The 19,294-nt window shown below is 46.7% G+C and overlaps 1 protein-coding gene across 2 annotated transcripts in view; it reads left to right on the forward strand.

Moving 5' to 3' along the window:
- The first annotated feature begins 3,311 nt into the window (after positions 1 to 3,311).
- The window catches only part of LOC142310819 (glutathione S-transferase omega-1-like), a 55,761-nt gene continuing 39,778 nt past the window's right edge, over positions 3,312 to 19,294 (forward strand). The window contains exons 1-6 of one of the 2 annotated variants that reach the window (XM_075348540.1): positions 3,312 to 3,552; positions 6,232 to 6,340; positions 7,262 to 7,484; positions 11,202 to 11,303; positions 12,734 to 12,840; positions 14,853 to 15,103. In XM_075348540.1, the coding sequence (XP_075204655.1) occupies positions 3,522 to 3,552; positions 6,232 to 6,340; positions 7,262 to 7,484; positions 11,202 to 11,303; positions 12,734 to 12,840; positions 14,853 to 15,036 (756 nt within the window). In that variant the 5' untranslated portion in view covers positions 3,312 to 3,521 and the 3' untranslated portion in view covers positions 15,037 to 15,103. Of the gene's footprint in view, positions 3,553 to 6,231; positions 6,341 to 7,261; positions 7,485 to 11,201; positions 11,304 to 12,733; positions 12,841 to 14,852; positions 15,104 to 19,294 lie in introns of those variants that run through there. The other variant, XM_075348543.1, reaches the window with a different exon arrangement.

Genomic DNA, 19,294 nt, shown 5'->3' on the forward strand with positions numbered 1-19,294 from the left:
CAGTACCGACAGGTCCAGGAGTACGTGGAAAGGAACCTGTGTCGGAGCCGGGAACAGCAAGAACAGTGCTTCAACAGGCGAGCTCCAGCTGGTCCCTTTAAGCCTGGGGATGTGGTGCTAAAACGGAAAAGGAGAACCCATAAGCTTGATGACCAGTGGGAGAAAACCCCGTATGTTGTACTACCCACTGAATGGGAGAATGAGAAGACCTACCAGATTAGTCGTGACCAGGGGAAGACTTCGGCCACAGTTTCCAGGGACCACCTGAAGAGGTGCCCACCTCCATTGAGGGTGGCAGCTGAAGTTCCGGCCCCCAGACCAACCGGGGAGAAAGAAAAAGAGGTGATCCACACAGTGATGGGTGATTTCCCAGTGGACTGGCCTATGCAGAATGGCGCGGTGATTATTCCGGTAATAATGTTCCCACAACCCGTGGAGGAAAAGGAGACGGAAGTAACCGCCAGTGAGCCAATGCCCAGGGCTGCATCTGTACCTAGTTCCCCTAGGTCTCCGCCTGCCCCACACGATATACGGGAAGAGGAACTGGTTGTCTCCTCTGTCCCCTCGCCTGTTACTACTGACATTGGGCCCCGAAGGTCCGCACGCTCCAACCTAGGTAGGCCCCCGCTTAGGTATAGGGAGACCGACATTTAGGCGTGCAACCTGTTGATTGTTACAGATGTGAGTGAATGAAAATTAATCAATCCGAAAAATCACCAGATTTCCGTCCGAGAAGAGAACCGTCCCCGTTGGGACTGGAGTGGCCCCTGTTGTTAAGATAACTCCCCATACCCACATGAGAAACTCCTCATGAACATGGCCGAGAACTGGCAGGCCACCCACGAACTTGTGGGCCTGTAAATAAATTGTGGGCTATTTTCCATCCGTGACGCCTCCGGAGAGGCAGATTGGAGAAAGGGCCCGCAGCAGAGCAGGCTAGGGCCCGGCCACCACCAGGACCGGTGGCCATCCTCCGGGGGTCAGGGGTCCCCCTGGACGTGGGGTCCCCTGAAGTGACAGCCGGCTGCGAGACACCGTATCCGTTCCCGCTCGGGTAACCTGGATCAGGACTGGGGAAGAGGGGTGCTGCCCGTTTCTTAGGGGCAGCATCAAGGATCAGGTTATTTGGGTGGGAGAGCAGATGACCATGAACCCGTCCGTTTAATAAAAATGTTTGAAACGTTAAAAATAATGCACCTCCCGTAAGGGAAGACTTGAAAGTATGCTTATGTTTTATGCTTTACCGTTTTACCATGTTATTTATCTTTTTACAGTTTTGATAAATAAAAATAAAACCGGTGATGGACGGGCAGCCCGCGGATGGTCTGCATTTTACCAAGGAGGAGTGTGACACCCTGGACTAGCCAGGTAGTCACATACATAACAACATACACACCCCCACCCTAGGCAGTTACACCAGCCAAACCAAAAACCCTTGTTGCCTCCCTCCAGAGTCTGATGTCCACACCAGGTGGGGCGGAGCCAGGCAGTTGGCCCCACCCACCGAGGAGTTCACAGGCCTGGAGGCGGGAAAAGTGACAGTTTAGAGGAGGAGGTTGAAGTGAGAGGAGTAGAGTGGAGAGTGTCTGGGTTTGTGGCCCAGGCACTGACAACAAGGTTGGCAGACGGTGGTGGCCGTCTGCAGGAGTGGTGAATCAAAGCGGAACCGTAGGACCGGGGTCGGGCGGTGGCCCGCCGGTACCGACCGGGGAGCGAAGTGAAGCCAGCACACACAGGCAGGGCCATCGGACCCCGACTAGACTTGGAGTCGCCGTCAACAGTCAAATCCGAGTGTGACAGGAACCCCAGGGGTTTCCTAACAACAAAAGACCCGTTAGAAGGCAACCGTCCGCACCGTGAGGGCATACAGCTACCGCCTAAGGCTAGAGACCCAAGGGCCAGGGCCTGCGGGCAAACGGGCTCCTCCGGCATCCATACACCAGGGAGCGGACTACCGTTGGGGACCCATCGTAGTCAAACAGTACACAAAGGTGCAGGGAAAGACAGCCGCCATCACCTGTTCGGGGAGAGACACTGCAGCCGTTTGGTTTACCGAGGACTTTGTGCATCTCTTACTGAGTGAGTACACTCGTGCCATCCAGCACCGCGCCGCGCTGTGCCTGCAACCCTGCACCATACCAACCCTGCCTCCCCGTCATACCACCGGGCCCCGGGACCACCAACCCCTACCCACGGAGGGGGAAAACAACATCCCAGCTGCTCCCTACCATCGCTCCCGGGATCCCTGTCACCAGCAGCGGTGGTGCCCATCTTCACCACAACCCGTGGGTGGCGTCCCGGACTAAATCCCCCAAAACCAACTACCCTTTTCACTCACGGGCGAGGAGCACCGCTCGAGTCCCTGGATCCGCTCGAGCCACCGAGCAGCAGCCGCAGCAGCGCCGGACCCGAGCGTTAGCGAGCGCAGCGGCGGCGTCTTCCCCGCCCGCGACAAACTTGGCGTCATGAACAGGATTGAACCCATCTACTTATCAGTAGAAGTGCGCATTGTGGTCTCCGCCGGCGGTGTCCGGCCGAAAATTTTGAAATGCCGCCATCTTTGGCGCGAAAATCTCCCACTCGTCCTCCCCGCCCGCGACAAGGAGCGCCGCTCGAGTCCCCGGATCCGGCCTACCGCTCGAGCCACTGAGCAGCAGCAACAGAAGCCCCGGACACGAGCGTGGCGAGCGCGCCCCCCTCCGCCCGCGACATAATGCCACCTCTGCAACTGACAACAGAACAGAAGTGGTACTGTGCAGTGTATATATACATATATACATAATACAGATACTGAGGATTACACCCAGTATACAGGACAGGAGAAGCGGTACTGCGCAGTGCATATATACAGAATAATACAGATACTGAGAATTACACCTAGTATACAGGATACAAGGAGTGATACTATGCAGTGTGTGTGTGTGTGTATATATATATATATATATATATATATATGTATATATATATATATATATATATATATATATATATACATAATACAGATACTGAGGATTACACCCAGTATACAGGACAGGAGAAGTGGTACTGTGCAGTGTATATATACAGAATAATCCAAATACTGAGGATTACACCCAGTATACAGGACAGGAGAAATGGTACTGTGCAGTGTCATTGAGTTATGTGCAACTGGGTGAACTGCAGCTGCTACAAAAAGTCAGTGTAGACGAGGCCTATCCTCATTCTGTGTGCACATTAATCTTTGTGCTGCTTTACATTAGTGCAGATATTTGCAGAGTCATTGCCTGGTCATATACAGGCGGATCATATATGACGGGCTCTTATGTAATCCTGCACAGATGGAGGAGCTGGGACTGGATTTGGTGGATCATTAGCTGGGAGGGGAGGGCACTGGTTCCTCCATAGACAGCAGAGTGGGGGCTGTGGTGTGCAGCCCTCCTCCTGGTAAATCAGGCCTTATATACAGCACACGCCCAGTCACTAACATATGTGTGCTCTCTGCTCATTACACAGGGCTCTCCAGTGACAGATCGTCTGCAGCCATGACCGGATCACAGAGGAGTTTGGCCAAAGGTAAGGAACGATCTGAGAACCCGAGCATCTCCTTATATTAGAGAAATGGGCTTTATACAGGTTTATATACAATCTAATGCAAACATATTGTATATACTCTGTAGTACAGACATATATACTCTTAATGGCTAAAAGGGAAAGTTTAAATGGATTCTTATAAGCTACATATATGAATTGTGTCCTCTTCATAAAGCTGCCAGTAGCAGAATGTTGTAGTGCTGCGCCTCTGCATATAGCAGAGCCTGTGCTATGCGTTGGGTGATACTTCTCGAACTGGCAATGTTATCTGGGTTTGCATGGGGCTTTTATCCAATTTACGGCCTCTACTTGGATTGTGTGTGTGTGTGTACTAATAGATGTCTGTGTGGATGTACCTCCGAAGGGATTTTTACCATTTTTGTGTGTGTGTGTGTGTGTGTTGTGTGTGGGGTTTTTTTTTTTTTTTTTTTTTTTTTCTTCTGAAGCCATGGAAAATGTTCCCCCTACATACTACAAAATCTTTGTACAACGAATTGTGGTTAAGGAGATGTGGTTTAACCATGACCTATCCTCCTCTTTCTCCAAAGGCTCCATGGCCAACTTTTATATATGTACACCATTTGCTTTTTAGTACCCCCACAAAGCCAGGCAATACCCCGAAACAGCTGTCTGTGGATGGATACCAGGCCTTGGTATTTTCCTTGTCATATCTTTAAACTCCTCCAAAGAGTTGGATACTGACTAAAAGGGCTGCTGAATTTGGTTATGGTGGTCTCCTAAAAAAAAAAAAAAAAGCCACTCCTTGGCTAGGTCCTTCCCGGAGGGATATCTGGCTATTTTCTGTGTCGAGACTCCTAACAGAGGCTCCACGGACCCTTTTTGATTTTCAAACTTCCCAGGGGGCAATGCACCTAGGATTTCACTGTGTTGAGCGCCTTTGCTGGCTGCCGGCAGTGTTTTCTCTGGCTAGTCTCCCCGAGATCAATGATTTATGTTGTCATGTGGGGGAGTTTGGCATTTATTCAGTAGCCTTCTCGCATGCATGCAGGCTGTCAGACCAGCTCTACATGATGCATTGTTAAAGGGAGTCTGTCAGCAGGTTTTTGCTATGTAAACTGAAGACCGCATACTGCATGAGTTAACACAGGGAATTCAGCGCTGCCTGCTTTGTTGTCAAGGTGTGATTTTTTTTTTTTTTTTTTTTTTTTTTTTTTTTTTTTTTTTTTTTTTTTTTTTTTTTTTATATACGTTGTTTTAAGCAGCAGGATCCTTTTATCAATGGCAGGCTGACATGCCCCCTCCTCTGACACCTCACTGTCTATGTACAATCTCTATAGAGAGCCTGGTGTGGGCGGGACAGCTCTGTAGACTCTACTGCATGGTTAAATCTTAAAATTCCGACTGTCAGAATTACTGCCACCAGTAATCAAAGTGATACATTGTTGGATTCAGAATCTCTTTGCCTATATGATGCTGCTCTCAGATGAGGTAGCAAAAACCTGCTGACAGATTCCCTTTTAAGGTGTGTGTCTGTCTGTCTGTCTGTCTGTCAACTCCTCACAATCTCTCTCAGGTTATTACCATTAGGATTCATACACTCATGTAACATAACTTCCCCCTCTAAAGAAAAATGGAGTAACCTCTGACAACTGAGGAACCGGCAATGGTAAATGTCACAACTCAGATGAGGTTTTTCTACAGCCTGGAAATGTCGTAGTAGCAACGTGTTAGGCTATGTGCGCACAGTGCGTTTTTTGGGTGCGTTTTTGGCCTCAAAACTGCAGGACTTTGCTTCCCCAGCAAAGTCTATGAGTTTTCATTTTTGCTGTCCGCACACATCTGTTTTTTTTTTTTTTTGTTTTTTTTTTTACCTGCGTTTTTGAGTTAAAAAAAAAAAAAATGGACATGTCGGTTCTTTCCTGCGTTTTCCGCCCATGCAATGCATTTGAAAAACGCAGCAAAACGCAGAGATCAAAAACGCACCAAATCGCGGCAAAAACGCATGCGTTTTTTGATGCGTTTTTTTGACGCAGGTGCGTTTTTGTGCGTTTTTTAGCGGCCAAAAACGCAGCGTCAAAGACGCAGTGTGCGCACATAGCCTTACATGCTCTGCTACATTCCGGGAGTGTAATCTAAAGTCCTCACTTGTGATATTATCTCTGGGCTGTATATCTAGGATTGCTGTAAAGAACCTGAGTCTCAAGGAACTGCCATCAGGTCGGCAGGTTCTTTCTGTTGGGTCTGGAGGCAGTTTCCTCGATGTGCTGCTTGTAATCACCTGCGGTTGTGACTTGGAAACCAAATATCCTACAAGATGGTGAAATGCATTGGAAGGAGTGTAATGAGGAAGTGTCTAAGAAACGCTTAACTCCTTGTTGTCTGTTAGGTAGTCTTTCCCACTGTATATAAGGCAGGGGCCGACATATCATGGGTGCAGGTGCCCAGGAGGTAAGGGGGCCACTACCACCTCTAAAGCAGGAGGCATTGGGCTTTCCTATCCACTAGCGCATAATTTATAAATGTATATAATGTTGGAGTATTTTTACCAAACTGATGGCATTTTGGAAAAAAATCCCACTTGGAATTTTTGGGTCAGAGCTTCAGTAGTTTAGTCCTTTCTCCACAGCTGGTCTACTTTTCATTTGCACAGTATGATCTGTACCTGATATCAATACACTTAATGAAAATCTACTTTTACAGGCAGTGCTGCCCCAGGACCGGTACCAGAGGGAGTAATTCGACTTTACAGCATGAGATTCTGCCCTTTTGCCCAGAGAGCGAGGCTTGTCTTGGCCGCCAAAGGCATCAAGTAGGCACCAAATTTTATATTTTTTCTAAAGGTTTTTGTGGAGAGAGATATAGAAGTTTATAGCCTGGGGCTAACTTTTAGCTTACGGTATTTAGGGCCAGACCTCTGGGATCATAGTTCCTGGCTAGTTCCATAGACAATGAGTGGAGGCCGAGCATGCCACAGCTCTGGAGTCTTGTATTTGGTCTCAGGAGCTGTGACCCCCTTAAAGATGCAGTTACTTACATATTTGCCTCTTCTGCCAAGAGTCCTAATTTCCCCCCCTTCTTCTTCTTCTTTTTTTTTTTTTTTTTTTTTATGTAGATGTGTCACTTTTAATATGAAATTGTTTGTTTATGTTTATACCATAATTTTTGCAGTTTGTCATACAAAAAGACTGCACGGGTCACCCAACCGTATGGTGACTGATAGCAGGAAGTAAAGAGTTGGCTCCAGTTGCTGCTGGTGGTTGCTGTATAAAACAAGCACCTGTTGTCTATGGAGCAGGCAGGTCTCCTGAGCCAACTCCATACACCTGCAATTGTAAGGGGGTTTAACACTAGAAGTCCCAGAGAGGGGTCATTTAACATTTCTACCTTTTGGAACCCAGAGACGGGTCGAATGACCTGAAGGATTTTAGCTAACATCCTATAATCACCGTCTTTTGTTCTGTAATTAAGGACATTACTGTCGCACCACAGAAGGTTATTGTTTTCCATTGAGTTTAGCCATTTAGTTTCTAGTTAGTTCTATTCAGTTTGGACTAAGGGTCATTTGACCCTCTTTCGTGATTTCAGGGGGGAGCTCGAAATTTCTGGGACTTCTAGTGTTAAGTTGCCTCTCTAGGTTCTTGGTATTCTCTCCCTCCCGTGTCAACAACAAAGTGACTGTCGCACCTAAACACCTTTCACCTGAACTGACCGGTTTTCCTTATCTATTCAGACACGAAATTGTCAACATTAACCTAAAGAACAAGCCGGATTGGTTTTTCGAGAAAAGTCCTCTGGGATTGGTGCCATCTATTGAAACGTCCGATGGTAAAATCATCTATGAATCTCCGATAGTTTGTGATTACCTGGATGAAGTCTTTCCTAAGAATAAGCTGACCCCGGCCGATCCCTATGAGAAAGCCCAACAGAAGATTCTCCTAGAAAAGTTCTCTGTGGTAGGAACTTTATTATTTTGTGCTAGAAAAGTAAAACTTACTTTACTGTTCACCAGTGATTAGAGAGGAGGGGGATTGACTTCTCCCAAAAACTTTCATTGTACTAAAGGGTTCTCTTAATCTCTGAAAAATGGCTCTTCAGTAGAGCTGAGCGACTACCTAATTATTCGTACTCATATGGAGTACTGTCAAATACTCACGTATTCATTCCACATAGTGTGTGCAATGCAAGTCAATGGGGAATACTCGCAATGTAAAGTGTAACCCAAGTGCCACACTATTCGTGCGAGTAGCAAATAGTGTGGTATTTGGGTTACTCGTTACGTTGCGAGTATTTCTCATTGACTTGCATTGCACATGCTATTCAGAACGAATACGCGAGTATTAGACAGTACTCGTTATGAGTATAGCAAGTATGAATAGTTGGGTACTCGCTTTACTCTGCAGCCATGACTCCTTTTGGTTCTCATTTGATGCTCTGAAAAATGGGAATCAGATGAAAAATTTCAAGAATCATGGATGTGCTGCAAAACCTACTGAGAACTTGGATTACGTGGTTTTCACTTTTGTGACAGTAAGGGGGGGGAGGGTTGGTGGCACGGAGCAGTAGTTGTGGGGGTGCTTTTGCCTCTAGGTAGCTCTCAATCGATGATCCGCACCCCAGCCACCTCCACAGTGCAAAGAGGGTTAATGTGGTCATAAGATTTTGAGGGAAGACACTGAGGCTACATGTGCATGCAACTTTTTTTTTTTTTTTTTTTTTTTTTTTTTTTTTTTTTTTTGTGCAGTTTTGTTGTCAGAAACTTCTCACTTTTGACTTCCCAGCAAAGTCTTAGAATTCAGATTTGCTCTGTAGCATGTTCTTTCTGCGTTTTTCTGTTCTAGTGATGTGAAGTCTCGCAAATCAATCCCCCGTCGACTCTGGTATCTGGCTGGATGCTTTGAAAAGGGTTAGGAGCAACGGCTTAATACTTAGTCACCGATGCAGATGTACACTCCAGTGGCTGCTCATTAGGCTTATGCATATTCACTTTTTCCCCTGCCCACCAGTGTCTGGTTGCAGTCAGATGCGCCCCCCCACACTGAGTGACAGCCTGTCTAACACTTCTCTCACAGACCCGGTCTGTGGGCCTATTGTACAGTTAGATAAATAAAAACTTGGCTTAGGGTCCCCACTTATTATGATACCCAGCACAAATAAATCCTCTTGGCTGTGTATCAAAATAGGAGTATGTATGTATGTCTCTGTCTGTCTCCAAAATTGTGTCCTTACGGTGACAAACAGCGGATTGGCCGTTCGCCTCGGCTCTGCCCCCCTTCCCCCGCACAGATTGGCCTCTCGCCCCGGCCCCCTGCACGCATTAGTAACTCGGCTACGCCCCGCCCCCCTCACGCATTGCACGCTCGCTCTGGCCCCGCCCCCTGCACGCATTCCCTGAAACGACACGGAGCCCCGACTCCCAGGTGAGTGCTGTACCCCCGGGAGCCCACATCAGCGTACGCCGCCAACCCAGCCGACACATACCCTCGCAATGCTGGGGTTGCCGGCGTACGCTGGTGTGGGCTCCCGTGCGAGCGGGGGGCGGGGTACGCTGGTAACCATGTAATATTGTGTAGCATGGTTACCAGCGTACACCGGCTCCCAGGTGAGCGCATCAAGGTCCTGCAGCGGCGGAACACACACGCACACGCACACACATCCCGTGATATCGCTTGCTTCTCGGCGGCGATCCTGTGCGTGCAGTGACCTTTCAGGACCTGCCGGAGGATCACATGGCCAGAAGCATGTGGTATCTCCGGATGTTGTGTGTGTATGCGATAGGATGTGTGCGTGTCGGTAGAAGGCAGAGGAGCACGGCGTGCAGCACAGCTGCTGGGACCGCCCACCGGAGGACACAGGCAGAAGTGGGGTGTGAGTGTATGCGATCAGATGTGTGCATGAATACTGTCTGGTGTGACTGTGGAGCACGATGGGGGGTGCGCAGCATGGGGGGGGGGGGGGGGATGGAGCACGATGGGGAGTGCGCAGCATGGGGGGGGGGGGGATGGAGCACGGTGGGGGATGGAGCACGGTGGGGGATGGAGCACGGTGGGGGATGGAGCACGATGGGGGGTGCACAGCATGGGGGATGGAGCACGATGGGGGGTGTGCGCAGCATGGGGGATGGAGCACGATGGGGGGGGGGGGGGTGTGCGCAGCATGGGGGATGGAGCACGATGGGGGGGGGGTGCGCAGCATGGGGGATGGAGCACGATGGGGGGGGTGTGCGCAGCATGGGGGATGGAGCACGATGGGGGGTGTGCGCAGCATGCGGGATGGAGCACGATGGGGGGTGTGCGCAGCATGGGGGATGGAGCACGATGGGGGGGGTGCGCAGCATGGGGGATGGAGCACGATGGGGGGGGGGGGGGTGCACCCCCCCCCACACACACATACACACATTGCACAAAACATACCTCCCACCAAAACACACACCCCACACAAACCGCGCAACACACAACGCAACACACAAACAACACCGCTCTCACCCCCCCCCCGCCACACCCAGACAACACCCAGAACATGTACAGTGCCCTACACAAACACTTGGTGACTACACACAACAACATCTATAACAAAAATCATACATTAACTACACAATACGTAAATTCTAAAATACACGATGCGTAGAATCTGGCCACCTTCTAGTAATATATATATATATATATATATATATATATAATATATATATATATAATATTATTCCTGATTGCCCAAGTGTAATGGCAATTGGGGTAATAGGAGGTTAATCTCAACTCCAGGCTGTCACTAAACCCTAGATTAGAAATAGGAGGCATCTGTAACCCCCCCTCCCCCTTCCCCCTTCCTTTTTAAATCACTAATCTGTAAGTGAAAAGAAATAAACAAACACCTAAACTCCTTTCTTTGAAATAATATAGAAAATAAACCACCCAGGTCCGACGTAATCCACACGAGGTTCCACGATGATTCAAGTGCTGCTAATCTGAATTCAGAGTGGCCATAGAACATGACTGCATGCTGTAAGGTTCAGGCAGAGACTGAGTGAGCTGCGCGATAAGCAGTGACATCACTCACTTTAGATACGGCCGCGGCTAACCTTAATGTCACCGCTCATTGCACGGGTCACTTGGTCTCTGCCGGCATGCTTAGTTGTGTGACTAGAGAGCTGTCGGAGGCCCAGAAGTTCACAAAGGTGTAAGATCGTGGGGGTTAGGTCGAGGAGAATACCCCAGAAACAGTAGAATCAGAACCGTGAAGAGTGAGGCCATGTTTGTCATAACGGTGTGAAGAGTAACCAGAACAAATTTGGTTGCCATGTGATCACTGGTGCAGAGTGGGTTACTATAGTGTCTACAATGGGGACCGACAGCGGGGTGATGGACAGCTGCTTGATGAAACCAGTAAGTGTCATAGACTACCACCTGTGCACTCCTGTGAGTCTCCTTGGCGTCTGAGCCTTCTTTCAGAAGCCGTGTCTTGCGAGGGCAGCAGAGCCTTACACCCCCTTTCATCTTTATTGCTGCCTCACAAAACTGTACTAACGAGGGTCACTATTTGGTCATTCATAGAGTTGGAGGGAGAGTAAAGTTCACTTTATTCTAATAAACTACTTATTTTTTCCAGTAATATTTTTGTACACTTGTGTTTTAGGAAATGAGACTAGTAATGTGGTTTTGTGTGCTTGACTTCTTCAGGTTACCGCCGCTCTGTACAAGGTTATGCATGCCAAAAAGGAAAATACAGATGCAACTGAAGTAAAGGCGCAGTTTTTTGAGAAATATCAAAAACTCGAAGAGGTAGGAAGTTTTTTTTTTTTTTTTTTAAAATATGATCTAGAAAGTTTTTGACTTGTTTTGGCTTTGAATCATTCTAACAATTTATGTAACTAGAGGGGAAGCAAAGAAAATTATGCTCACCAGTGTTTTGCACAATAATGTATAGAGACCCTAATCTAGTGCTGTCATTTACTGTAGTTTTATTTGCAGATTTAGTAGGAAACCTGCTGCCATGTAAATTTGCTCCTATCACTGATTGGCAGCTTTCTGCCAAAGCTAAGGCGGGCTTTGCACACTGCGACATCGCAGGTGCGATGTCGGTGGGGTCAAATTGAAAATGACGCACTTCCGGCATCGCATGCGACATCGCAGTGTGTAAAGCCTAGATGATACGATTAACGAGCGCAAAAGCGTCGTTATCGTATCATCGGTGCAGCCTCGGCGTAATCCCATGATTACGCTGACGCGACGGTCCGATGTTGTTCCTCGCTCCTGCGGCAGCACACATCGCTGTGTGTGAAGCCGCAGGAGCGAGGAACATCTCCTACCGGCCTCACTGCGGCTTCCGTAGGATATGCGGAAGGAAAGAGATGGGCAGGATGTTTACATCCTGCTCATCTCCGCCCCTCCGCTCCGATTGGCCGCCTGCCGTGTGACGTCACAGTGACGCCGCACGACCCGCCCCCTTAACAAGGAGGCGGGCCGCCGGCCACAGGGACGTCGCACGGCAGGTGAGTGTGTGTGTGAAGCTGGCGTAGCGATAATTTTCGCTACGCCAGCTATCACCACATATCGCTGCTGCGACGGGGGCGGGCACTATCGCACTCGGCATCGCAGCATCGGGCTGCGATGTCGCAGTGTGCAAAGCCCGCCTAAGTGTATGTTCAGTGGTGGGGGTGGGGTTGTACACTGGGCTGCAGTTCATGCTGCCTGTTTTGTACAGGTTCCAGTTAGTGGCATAACTAGAGTCTGATAGGCCCTGGTGCAAAGTTGGAGCCTGCCTGAAATCTGAATTGAAATAAACAAAAATAGTCTTAATTGCTGCACACATTAATGCAATTTTTGCTGCTGGAATGCACCAAATAAAAACAAGTAAATAATGTCTGCAGATTTTATTGTGCTTTAAGTGCCAAGAATACTATTAATGTAACTGATAACATGACGACTGCTGCTACTGAAGTCCTTCTCTCTGATGTAGCAGAGCTGGGACTGTGTAGCAGCCGCCACCATCTAGTGGTCGGGCAAGAGCAGCAGTGGGTTAGATGCTAGATTAGAAAGGGGAGGCGTGACAGATTGTTAGGGGGCGCCTAGGTCCAAGTCCAAATTTTGCATCGGGGTCCCATCAGACTCTAGTTACGCTACTGCATACTCTTATCTTGGATCTGTCACAAATATGGTGACTAGTGTAATTTTTAGATTCTTGTTACTTATGTGGAATGCTCGATTTACAGGCCCTGACCAAGAGGAACAGCCCTTACTTTGGTGGGGAATCCGTGTCTATGATCGATTACATGATCTGGCCTTGGTTTGAACGGTTCACTTTATTTGATGCTCTGGAGTAAGTAATACACTATATATGGGGTTATATTATTATATTTTTTTTTTTTTTTTTTTTTTTTTTTTTTTTTTTTTTTTTTTTGTTATCCCTAATCTACTGCATTTTTCTCACACTAACCATCCATAATATAAGGAATTTGTCATTTGTCATTTCTCAAGATATAACAGGAAGTCTTGTAAAATGTATTGGCGCTATATAAGCAACCAAGCTAATGTCATTTTCAGGAGTCTGTTTTCTGTTGGTGAGGACACCATCGCTCATATTTGGAGGAAGGTTGATTAGGCTTTACTTAGCATCTCTAAGGAACCTACTATCACTGCGAATAGAATCCTGTGGTATTAGTAGATGCTCTTAGGATAATGGGCAAAAGGAAATATCAAACACCAAATGTTTAAAACTGTGCTTAGCTGTCCATAAACACAGTGTAGACAGAGTATTACCGGTATGTAATCTGACACATTTCGTATTGTAGGTGACACTTTGTAGTACTTATGACTGGGGGGGAGGGGGTTCCATCTATGATCTAGAATGCATAAGATGTACAGCTGTTCTTGTGAAGATCTGAGGTTGTATTAATCAATGAGGCAGGTTAAAGATGCAGCAATTCTCCCCCCTCCCCTTCCGTACACTACATTATCTTACAGCAACCATAGTCCTTATGCTCCTCCAGACAACGGATATCCTGACAATAGTGCATGTATCCAGCTCACGATGCTTCTATAATCTATTCATGGGCACCAGGACCCAGCCGCAGCAACAGATCTTTCCCCCCCCCCCCCCCCCCCCCCCGCCTTTCCATGTCACCAATCTTCTAAGCATGTGGCGCACTCTACCATTTCTCCTGGTATCAGCCTCCTAGTTTAGGAGAGGTGATCAACGTCCACCCCTTTAAACATTTTCTATATGTAATGCCAAGGTATGAAGGTTCCAGTAGCCCAGTCTCGAAAGATGGGCATTGCAGAGATGAACAAAGATGCACAATTTCCCCCACCAGGTGCAAGACTATGAATCATATTCTAGGCCTTCTAGGATGACACCCTGTTACTACCCCTTCCCTCTTCCAATTGTGTACAAGTGACCTTAAATAAGCAAGTCTCAAATAAATCATCCATGTAACTGGTGCTACATGCTGGAAAAAGTCAAATAGTCTCTCGTTTGTTGCCAGCTCCGGATTAGGTTTATCAATCTAATAAGCCCAGTCATCAGTTTAACATCTGGTGGTGGATGTTTCCTTTGTCTGTTGGATCCATTAGCCTTGCATCTTAGAGTTGGTGCGTGAGTTGGACCTTAGCTTTTCATTACTAGAAGAATATGCCAGTATTGGAGTCTATATTTAATGAACCACATTTTACAAAAGGATAGACTCTATGAAAAGCTTTAATGTGTTGTATAAGATACTCATTGTTCTCCTGAGCAGCATTCACAACTGTTGGCTGCCGTTTAGAACTTAAAACAGCACTGATATATCCTTACAATGCAAAATTAATGGGGTGTAAGATATTTGACCATTCTAGGGAAGTCCTTAATATTTTATCAGAGGGGTCAGACCCCCAGCGCTTCCACCAATCACCTGTAATTTGCTCTGGATATGGTCTGTTAACAGATGGAAAAGCAGGCTTCATAATGTTGAGGGTAGTGGGTGTCCTCGTACTTCAGCTAGTATCAAAGAGAATGTAATTTAGATTCGCAAATTCCATGATCGCCCACAATAACAGCTGAACACTACAGCCTCATTCTGTTTTTATATCGGACTACCACCCAGAGCGAGTAATGGCTGATCGGTGTGGATGTCGGGTGTCCAGGCCCCCACTGATCTGATATTGATGACAATATTCTAAGCCTGAAAAACCTATTTTAAATAGGTTTACTCCTAATGATGAGGTTGTAGATATGGGGGTAATGCTGGACTGTATCAGAGTATATAAAATATGCTAGAGTAGGGTGTACATTATAAACTTGGTCACACTTTTTTTTTTTTTTTTTTTTTTTTTTTTAATATTCCCTCCCTCCAGGTTCTTGGAGAAGACCCCACTCGTTAACGCCTGGTACGAGCGGATGCTGCAGGACCCAGCTGTGAAAGAGACCTTCACTGAACCAGAAGTTCTTGTTGGCTTTGCTAAACTCTATTTTGAGGACAAACATAGATGCGGGGTGATTACGGCCTTGACTAAAGTCACCGATAGACGTGCAATCTGAATATGTAGTGCCTTTCAATATAGTAAATCAAATTGTTTCCTACCTCAGCAATAAAACTTTCCAAGTATTGATATGTCATTGTGTGTTCAATAGACAACCTAAGGACAATCTTCCATGATATACAGAATCCAGCAAACACCCCCCCCTCCCCTCACCCCCCACAATCAGAAAGTTCTAGGGGTTGACCTGGTATGTAATATAGAATGTTTTTTATAAAATCAAGAAAGTCCTACTCATTGCTTCACACTCCCCTGGTTATGTCTATATAGCTTGTGTACTTTCCACTCAGTTGATCTCATCACCTTTATGTATAACCGCGGGGGTGGGCGGCGGCTGCTGCATCTCGCCGTGTACGTGTTCCAAGTGTCATATACATTTTATAGCATTTAACAGTCTGTTTTGCATCAAAAGCGAGTCGACTTTATATTCAATATAAGATAGGGTAGAGGGAGGAGTGGCAGATGGCAGGAAAGAGAACAAGAGGGAAGGCTCGAGAGGGGACCATTAGAGAATAAGGTTCAAGTGTGAACAGACGTGGTCTCAGTGCTAGGGCTAGTCAGAACTCTGAGATAACCGCAAAATGCAGTAATATAGTTTTTAAATGACCGAATAAAGTTTTTGGATTTTATTACATTGGAATTGGTGCTGGGTCCTTCCTCCCTCTTCTCGTAACCCACAAAAGTGTGGGTGCCTACGGCTCACCCTGGTGGGCTTAGCGTCATCCAGCTAGAGCAGTCAGTGCCCAGAAGCAGAGAAAGGTGATCAGAGTTGGGGGGAGGAACAACCCCTGGAGATTGACGATGAGAGCCAAGATAGCTGGGACAGGGCAAGGAGCAGTACCGCACACTGTGAGGCAATGTCTGACATAACAATGTGACTTATAAAAGTGATTCTGGTTGCTAAGTGAACTCAGGTGTTACTGTCTACAATAACTGCCAGCGGTTGGACATGGGCCTGAAGGAACAAGTTAGTGTCCCGTGCCCCACTCAGTCAAATCTGTACACAATCTCCTTGTCTAAAAGCTGCTTTACACCTTACAATTTCTCGTGCGATCGCATTTGCGATTGCACCCGCCCCCATCGTTTGTGCGGCACGGGCAATTTGTTGCCCGTGTCACACAATGTTGTAACCCCCATCACACGTACTTGCCTTCCAAACGACCTCGCTGTGGGTGGCGAACATCCACTTTCTGAAGGGGGAGGACGTTCGGCCGTCACAGCGACTTCACACAGCGGCCGGCCAATAGAAGCGAGGTGCGGAGATGAGCGGAACGTAAACATCCCGCCCACCTTCCTTCAGCATTGCCGGCAGGATGCAGGCAAGCTGTGTTCATCGTTCCCGGGGTGTCACACGGAGCGATGTGTGCCCAATTTTATAGCCAAAATCCGGAAGAAAATCCGCAACAATAATTGACATGTTGCAGATTCGGAAAAATCCGCAGGCGTGGACACAGCATTTCCCAAATGCCATAGAAGTGGCTGGGGAGTAGCTGTGCTGCAGATTTTCGGGAAATCCGCGGCTTTTCCTCGAGAAATCCGCGGCAAAATCTGTGCATTTTCCGCAGCGTGGACACATAGCCTTAAGATATAATAAAGTAATTGGTCAACTATTTGTGTGTGTGTGTGTGTGTGTGTGTGTGTGTGTGTGTGTGTTTTTCCCCTGCTTCATGAAGTGTTGCTGACCTCTTTACTACAACAGGAAAAAATGTTATATGAATATTAACTTATCAAGCTATTTATTCAGGACAATCTAACTGCACTAACTACAGTATTAGTGCAGACTGTCAGAACTGCAAGTACTTTAGAGAACTAATTGGAAGTTTTGTACAATTTCATTCCTTTTGTAATTAGTTATTGCAATGGTTTATTGGGGAAAAAGGCTTATTTACCTTCTAGAAAAACTAATATATAATTTTTTTTTTATATATATATATATATATATATATATATATATATATATATATATATATATATATATTTTAAATTCTTATATATTTACTAATACACACGTTTAGTGCTGCCGAACCTCTTTTTAAACTGAAATGGGAGTTTCCTCCCGTACCAGGACCTTTTGACTAAATCAAGAGGAGGGGGCAGGCTTTGCAGGGGTGTGGGGCATTTTTACGTGGTGCATGGGGGGGAACTGTAGGAGGTAGTCAGGCCCCCTACTACAATGAAAAGTGTTATGTGCTGTAAATGTATTAAGACCACGTCTCACTAAGCGACATCGCTAGCGACATTGCTGCTGAATCAGTTTTTGTGACGCAACAGCGATCTTGCTAGCGATGTCTGTGTGTGACATCCAGCAACGACCTGGCCCCTGCTGTGAGGTCGTTGCGGAATATCCTGGACTTTTTTTTTTTTTTTCTTTCTTTTTTTTGTTGTTGTTGTTGTTGTTGTTGCTCTCCCGCTGTGAAGCACACATCGCTGTGTGTGACAGCGAGAGAGCACCGATCTGAATGTGCAGGGAGGCGGCTTCTGCGGACGCTGGTAACCAAGGTACACATCGGGTAACCAAGCAAAGCACTGTTTGGTTCCCCGATATTTACCTTGGTTACCAGTGTCCGCAGCTTCTAGAAGCCGGCTCCCTGCACACGTAGCCAAGGTACACATCGGGTAACTACAAGCAAAGCGCTTTGCTTTAGTAACCCGATGTGTGCCATGGTTACGAAGCACAGCGTTGTTACACAGGTGGCTGATCTCTGAACGCTGTGGAGATCTGCCTGTTAGTGAGCTGTCAAACAACCATGTAGCGACGCTCCAGCGATCCCTGCCAGGTCAGATCGCTGGAGCGTCGCGAAGTGTGAGGGTACCTTTTAGTCAGAGATAGCAGAGTGGAGAATGTTAAAGGGAACCTGTCAGGTGCAATATGCACCCAACACCACGAGCAGTTCTGGGTGCATATTGCTAATCCCTGCCTCAGTCCCTATATACACTAGCATAGATAAAGAGAACTTTTGAAGTATTTTTAAAGATCTTTTATCTTATGCTAATGAGCGTAGGGACTAGTCCTGAGGGCGTTTCTCCTCATAGCTAGTCTGCCCACGGCATGGTAGCACGTCCCTGTGGGCGTACTAACATGCTAATGAATGCGCAGCAACACCGCATACCTCACTGTTCATGGTGGCCGGCGGAGGATGGATGTGCATTGGGCATGATCCAGAGTACTCAGCACACGTCAATCAAAGTGCAGTACATTTCCGCAACTTTTGATTTAAAGATATTTCATCAATCAAGCATTTGGATCTTTCTACAACAGGTATGCTTACAATCAGCATCTTAGTACAAGTATGGTACTGCCTTTAGTACATATCACAAAATCCTAGTGGGTTTTTTTTTTTTTTTTTTTTTTTTTTAAAGCTTTGTGAGTAGTTGTGTCCAAAAAGGTCAGAGCCAGTTGCAGGGAACAGTCTGACTCCATGTTAGACCTACTTGACACATTCTGTTTGGACATCCATATGGTCATCTGTGCGCTATCTATGCGACACATGGGTGTGTGACCGGTAGCAGGAGGAAACGCATGATGCTGAAATTATTTTTGTATGTATTAGAGATATGCAAAGCCAGAAAAATGCTAGATTAATAAATGCTATATAGACAGACCGACAGAGAGCTTGTACAGCTTTTTAGCAGAATGAATAATTTAAAAAAAAAAAAATGATGTGAGGTCCCCCCCTAATTTTTTTTTTTTTTTATAACCAGCACAGGTACAGCAGCAACTGCCTGCTAAGGTTTTCCCCCTATGATTGGTTGCATGCAGTCGCGCCCCCATGCTGAGTAACAGCTGTCTCACTGCAATTAATCACAGCTGCCGGTGGGCAGGGTTTATATATTGTGCAGTGAAATAAATAAAAAAAACCAACCTCCAGGTACGACGTAATCCATACGAGGTCCCACGACGTTTTCAGCTCTGCTACATCGGAAGCTGACAGCGAGCGGCCACAGACCACGACCACTCTGAGATTCAGCAGTTCTACTATTCATATGTGAGGCCGTATGACACATTTTATAAAAATATTTTAGTGTAGGACTGCCCCAAATGAAATTTGCTGTGACGTGGCGGGGTAGCTCAAGAAATTGCAATTTTTTTTTTTTGCCAAAAATCTCAATTTTTATAATAGGTACAGTTTGAAATTTTTAGTGCTGAAGTGCACATTTAGTGCTGGCTTTTTTTTTTTTTCTCTTCTGTGAGATTCATGCAGCAACTGAAGTGAGTCGCGCTATGAGCGATGACATTACTCAGGTTACCAGCGGCCACC

This window comes from Anomaloglossus baeobatrachus, chromosome 5 (genome assembly GCF_048569485.1).
Source record: "Anomaloglossus baeobatrachus isolate aAnoBae1 chromosome 5, aAnoBae1.hap1, whole genome shotgun sequence".
Classification (NCBI taxonomy): Eukaryota; Metazoa; Chordata; class Amphibia; order Anura; family Aromobatidae; genus Anomaloglossus; species Anomaloglossus baeobatrachus.